This window comes from Octopus bimaculoides, chromosome 2 (assembly GCF_001194135.2).
Source record: "Octopus bimaculoides isolate UCB-OBI-ISO-001 chromosome 2, ASM119413v2, whole genome shotgun sequence".
NCBI classification, from domain to species: domain Eukaryota; kingdom Metazoa; phylum Mollusca; class Cephalopoda; order Octopoda; family Octopodidae; genus Octopus; species Octopus bimaculoides.
In genome coordinates this window covers 41872116-41879138 of record NC_068982.1, presented here as the reverse complement: position 1 = coordinate 41879138, position 7023 = coordinate 41872116, and the positions used below count along the sequence as shown (strand labels likewise).

General features: G+C 36.7%; 1 protein-coding gene across 3 annotated transcripts in view; it reads left to right on the top strand.

Annotated features, from left to right (window-relative positions):
* The window catches only part of LOC106880541 (uncharacterized), a 31064-nt gene that overhangs the window by 12351 nt on the left and 11690 nt on the right, over window positions 1-7023 (top strand). For all 3 annotated transcript variants that reach the window (XM_052976803.1, XM_014930527.2, XM_052976801.1), the window contains 2 exons: window positions 1908-2009; window positions 6180-6290. In XM_052976803.1, the coding sequence (XP_052832763.1) occupies window positions 1943-2009; window positions 6180-6290 (178 nt within the window). In that variant the 5' untranslated portion in view covers window positions 1908-1942. The remainder of the gene's footprint in view (window positions 1-1907; window positions 2010-6179; window positions 6291-7023) is intronic.

Below are 7023 nucleotides of genomic sequence, written 5' to 3'. Positions count from 1 at the left end.
ATATACACATCCAACGGAGCATGCTGGCTTCATTCCTTGCGAGCTTACGTATGTCCTCAGCAGTTACAGCCCATGTTTCACTGCCATATAGCATGGCTGTTCGTACACATGCGTCATACAGTCTGCCTTTTACTCTGAGTGAGAGTCCCTTTGTCGCCAGCAGGGGTAGAGAGCTAGCGTGGAAAGCGGACGTTAAACGATGATGATGATGATGATGATGATATATATATATATGATATTTACCACATGAACTATGATGAAAAAATATGAGAAAGATATGGTATATTTTTTTTGTGCAGAGGTTCCTTGAGACTAAGGGTTATGCAAGAGTAAAAAGGTTGAGAACCACTGATTTACGTATTTGAAATCCCAACAGAAACTTTAAAAGGCAATGAGCTGGCGGTATCATTAGTATGTCAAGCAAAATGCTTAGTGGCATTTCGACTGTCTATACATTCTGAGTTCAAATTTGTGGTTGATAAAATAAGTACCAGTTGACCATTGGGGTCAATGTAATCAACTTACCCCCTCCCTGAAATTGTTGGCCTTGTGCCAAAATTGGAAACCAATATTTTTCTTGTCCTTTTTTTATCCTTCTGCTTCATAATATTGTTTGATAAAATCTGTCCCTTTTTATTCAAATTTTTATAAATTATGACTTATACTTAATTGTAATTTTCTTTAAATAAATAATATAAAACAAACCACAGCAGTATTGCTTATAGCCTTTAAACCCTTTAATAGCATGACTTATAATTTTTAAAGCCTTTAACCATTTAACTGTCAAATATAATATTCATTCATATTGCTTTGAATTAATTATCCATTACCTTGTAGCCTCAAGATTTCAGTGATGTGATTGTTTATATTTAGAATGACATTTTAGGGTAAATGTGAGAGGCTGGATCTGGCTGGTTTGAACTTGAAGCAGATAGAATATTTGCGTTGGATATGGCTGGTTTAAATGCTACAATAGAAGACACTTGCCCAAGGTGCCATGTGGGGGACTGAACCTGGAACCATTTAGTTGAGAAGCAAGCTTCTTATCACACAGCCACGCCTGCGCCTGTCAACTCTGCATTGAATGCTTTGTACTAACAATGGCTTTTGGTGTAGAAATCAGCAACTTTATTTAGAATCATACAAATATTTTTATATACAATTCTACAGTATTTCAAATCACAGACGATTGCATATTTTCACTTAAAAGTAGCCTGTCATCACAATTTTTTCTAAATAATAGTTATATTTAACCTAACATCTGATGTCAGTTCCAAATAAATTGGAAATTTAATGCATGAACATTAGATAATTTGAACCAAATCCGTTTCTATAATAAAATGACGGCTCTTCTTTTGTAATAGTTTTCATATCAAGGGAAATCACTCCGTCATCTATTGTACGATATCGTACCTTCCCCCTCATTATAGAACTCGCCCCTTTTAACATGCAGAATATTAAGTGACTATTGTTATAAGATATGTATCTTGAAGCGAGCATAGTCTCTTGATATTTTTTTACATTGTTTTTGATTACACAGAATATGATTGCAAAACAAATTCTCTAGTAAAGAAAATTATGATCTGAGATTTTTTTTCTTTCTCAGTTAGAAAATTACTTCTTAGCTACCTTTCTCTATTTTCTAGTAATGTTCGAGCCACTTTGTGTCATTTGAAATGCTAGAAATAGCAGCTAAATCTCCCTAACTTACAACCTACTCTTAAAGAAGGATTCTTTAGGTAATACAGTATATGTTAATAATTGACAGGATGATTGAGGCTGGAATGCCTTTGCTGGTCGGCCTGCTCAACCAGAGTTGGCTTTGGGCCAATCAACTACAATAACATCAAGAACAAAAACATTAATACCAAATTAATTCATTTAATGTACTCGTTGTTCTATTCCAGGTGTAAATAAGAAGTACCACTGTTATTTCGCTGTCATGATGGGTAAACGAAAACCAACTCAAAAACTGAAACTCACTGATTACGTTCCATCTTCTTGCCAAGGTAATTTAAACTTTTTGATTACCATGATTTGTGGGGAATAGGGACAAAAAAAAAAACGAAAATTGAAATGCTGATATTAGCACAGTAAGAACTCTAGTCTATTGACTGATCTAATGCCCCAGGATGATATAGAATTGGTAAGACCCTTTGTGGCAAAATTTCAAAAGATTTTAAAAATCTTTGCAGTTGGGGTAAGCAAGGCAGATTCATCAGAATTATGTGAGCACTTCTGATCAAAATTTGTTATTATGATCATTAGTGCAAGCAGCCAAAACAAAGTTTTCAGACTTACCAAATTTGCCTGGCCAGCAAGAAATATTCTGCTTAGCTTACCCCAACTGCAAGGATCTTTTTTTTTAAATCTTTTCAAAATTTCACCCCATCAGTGTCTTATGAATTCTCTATCATCCAGAGGCTTAGACCAGAGTTCTCACTATCCTGACATCAGCATCTAATTTTTTTTTATTTTATCCCTCATCCCTGGAATCATGATACTAGCAAAAACAGTACAGAAACCTCAAAGCACACAAATAAAAAACTGAATATACATACAGAACCTTTAAATACATGTTATCAAAATGAGCCAGTAATGGGGCCTTTACATGAGTGGCCGCCCCCAATCTCTTTTGTACCACGGACTGGTTTCATGCAAGACAATTTTTCCTCAGACTGGGGGATCATGCATATTACAAAACACAAAGTGCATAATATACAATTTAATTGTTACATATATAATACACATATGATACAAAAACACCTTGCAAATTGCCATAATCAATAAAATAGAAATAGAATTTAGAAATTTATTCTTTCTGTGCAGCCTGGTACTAGTCTGCATCCTGATAGTTGGGGTCCCTGCTCTACATGATCAATCACCCTGTTAACAATAGCAACCAATTTCCCTCAAGTTACATTACATGGTCAAAAAAACAAACAAGTACTTAAGTAAAGTGGTTCTAAATATCCCCAAAGACGAGATAATCAAAGATAGAATACATTTTCACTATAGGTCATCTTAAACAAAGCTGACTTGAGATTAAACCACAAGTCACAGAGAAGAATCCAAACCAAATACCTTATTTAAGGGAGGATACTCTAGAATAGTTTCTCATTATCTCCTCCAGCACCACAAGAGTAATTAAGCTCAAATTTTAGATAAACCTTTTTGCTGTTTACATTAAATTATGTTTCATTGTTGTACCTATTTAAAAACCACATGGGCTGAGCCATTGAGAATTAAATGACATTTGTTGAGGTAGTTCAGTACTAATAATCTTAATTGGTTGGTTAGCTATGGTACTCATATCTCATCTGCTAAGGTGTCTGATTAAGACATGTTACCATGATACTGCGTGGAGGCGCAATGGCCCAGTGGTTAGGGCAGCAGACTCACGGTCATAGGATCGTGGTTTCGATTCCCAGACCGGGCGTTGTGAGTGTTTATTGAGTGAAAACACCTAAAAGCTCCACGAGGCTCCGGCAGGGGATGGTGGTGAACCCTGCTGTACTCTTTCACCACAACTTTCTCTCACTCTTATTTCCTGTTCCCGTTGTGCCTGTAATTCAAAGGGTCAGCCTTGTCACACTGTGTCACACTGAATATCCCCCAAGAACTACGTTAAGGGTACACGTGTCTGTGGAGTGCTCAGCCACTTGCATGTTAATTTCACGAGCAGGCTGTTCCGTTGATCGGATCAACTAAACCCCTCAACGTCGTAAGCGACGGAGTGCCAACAACAACAACCATGATACTGCAATGTATCTTTAGAATTAATTGCTATTCATTATCTTTGCGAGCAAGTCACTCAGAAAGACAACTTCATAACACAACTCCCTTTTTCCCTTCATTCATTCTTTATCATAAAAGAAGCTTTGCTCTCATCATGATATATCTTCCAGTTGTTTTTCATGCATGGCAGTTCAACTTGTTAGAAATAGTAATCAGTTCCCTCTTAAATCTCATTCAAATGTCTTTGTAATAGCAGGATATATTGGATAATCGTATAGTCTTTGAACACACTGACTGAATAAAAAACACTGGATGATCAAGGACGGAATGCCTTTAGCTACGCATTAGGAAACCTTGCCAAATAAGACAGTAGAGCATGATATAGTCTTTGGTCCTGTTGGATCCTGTCATACCATCCAACCCATGGCTACTAAATAATTATAATAATAATGATTTCAAATTTTGGCACAAGGCCAGTAATTTCGGAGGAGGGGGTAAGTCGATTTCATTGACCCCCAATGCTCAACTGGTACTTATTTTATTGACCCCAAAAGGATGAAAGGCAAAGTTGACCTTGGCAGTATTTGAACTCAGAATGTAAAGACAGACAAAATGCCACTAGGCATTTTGCGCAGCATGTTAATGATTCTGCCAGCTCGCTGCCTTAATAATAATCCTTTCTACTATAAGCACAAGGCCTGAAATTTGAGGGGAGGGGATTAGTCTATTACATCAACACCAGTGATTCACTGGTACTTAATTTATCAACCCCGAAAAGATGAAAGGCAAAATCAACCTTGGTGGAATTTGAACTCAGAACATAGCAACAGGCAAAATACCACTAAGCATTTTGTCCAGTATGCTAGCAATTCTGCCAGCTCATCGCTTTTATAATAATAATAATAATAATAATAATAATAATAATAATAATTGATAATAATAATAATCCTTTCTACAATAGGTACAAGGCCTCCTGGGGGAGGGTGATAGTTGGTTACATCAACCCCAGTACCTGACTGGTACTTAATTTAATTGACCTCGAAAAGATCAAAGGCAAAGTCAACCTTGGCAGAATTTGAACATAAAGATAGACGAAATACCACGAGGCATTTTGCCTAGCAGGTTAATGATTCTGCCAGTTTGCCACCTTTGTAATAATAATAATAATGATTTATTTATTTCAATAATAATAATCCTTTCTACTAAGGCCTGATGACATGAACCCCATTCTACAAAGAGGACAATTATAGATGTGAGCTTATGTAACTGGAGCCTCTACACCAGTTGTCAGTAATCTATGGCCTTTGTGCTGGGTCTGACTCACTGGCGCAAATTATTCAGCCAATAACATCTTGGAAAAAATACTGGCTGATTTTTGAGTGTGACTAATAATTGTTGTGATTAAAACATTGCATTATCACCTCAGTATGTTATTTTAGCTAAATGGTAATTTCAATGATTTAAGCATTGTGCAATGACCTAAATATGTTCACCCAGGGAATTTCAGGTTGTTTATTCTGTTTGATTTGGAATGGAACTATACTTCTATCTTTTGTTTCAGTCATTGGATTGTTGCCATAATGGAGCATCACATTGAAAGGTTTACTTATTTTTCGGAGCCTGACACTTATTATATGAGTCACTAAGATACAAAGACATAAAGAAACCAATACCAATAGTCAAGTCGTGGCAGGGGACTCACGTAAAATACACCATTTTGGGTGTGGCCATTGCCAGTACCACCTGACTGGCCTTTGTGCCAGTGACACGTAAAAGCACCCACTACACTCTCGGAGTGGTTGGTATTAGGAAGGGCATCCAACTGTAGAAACTCTGCCAAATCAGATTGGAGCCTGGTATAACCATCCGGTTCACCAGTCCTCAGTCAAACCGTCCAACCCATGCTAGCATGGAAAGCGGACGTTAAACGATGATGATGATGATGATGTTCTCACCCTTCAAATATCTGGCCTTGAGCCTGTATAATTTATTATTATTACCATTATCTTTATTTGTTAATTACAGAATGTAATTACTATATAATAGTTCAGTAGATGAATGAGGCATGCTAGTTCCTCACAGATCTTGTTTCTGACACGTGTGGACAAAGGAATGGTACCCCTACTCTAAATAATCATTCAGTTGCTAGAAATAGAAGCCAAATTTTTTTTATATCACATGCTTCTAACTTTAAAGAAAGGAATGATTCACCAGATAATGTAGTCGTAGATGTACAAAGTCTGGATGAGAGTCTGTTTAATTACAGTCGAAATATCTTTTAGGCTTGGCATAGAAATAAATAACAAATATATGGCCACCCAATCACACATGCACACACATACACACACACACACATCCCTGCACCTTTACATATGCGCACGTGCAAATATGGAAACGGAAAAATTGGAAAACTTGTATATGTTATTGTATCTCTGTTTCAGATTTATTCCTCTATAAATGGTGTTTTGATTTGGACATAGAAAACCAACTTTTGGAAGATGACGTAACTTGTGATCTTATTTATTACCAAGCGCTTCACGACTTACAAATTGGTAAGTTATCTCCCTTCGCTATCTTTCTCACCTTTTAAAACGTGGGTGCGTGTGTTTCCTTTTTACATTTTTTTGTAACATTCACTAAATGAGTTTTATCCATTACTCATTATTTTCCAAGAATTTTTCTGTTCATTTCAACAATTAAAATTTGTCTTCACTTCTATTTTTTTTTAAATTACAAGCATAGTACATCAGACTTAATTTGTATCTGTTAATTGAATTTACCATTAAATTAATAGTGAAGCAGGTTTATTTGGCTGTTTATTTATTTTTTTTTTTCCACGTCATGACGATTTCAAGAATTATCCTTGTAATGAGTGTTTAGATCGCTTTACTCATTAGTGACACTTGAAGGAAAATATGATCTGTTCAACGTACGTATACGTGTGTGTATCATCATCATCATCATCATCATCATCATCATCATCATCATCATCATCGTTTAACGTCCGCTTTCCATGCTAGCATGGGTTGGACGATTTGACTGAGGACTGGCAAACCAGATGGCTGCACCAGGCTCCAATCTGATCTGGCAGAGTTTCTACAGTTGGATGCTCTTCCTAATGCCAACTACTCCGAAAGTGTAGTGGGTGCTTTTACGTGCCACCGGCACGAGGGCCAGTCAGGCAGTACTGGCAATGGCCACGCTCAAGTGGTGTTTTTTACATGCCACCTGCACAGGAGCCAGTCCAGCAGCAATGGCAACGACCTCACTCAAATGTCTTTTCAT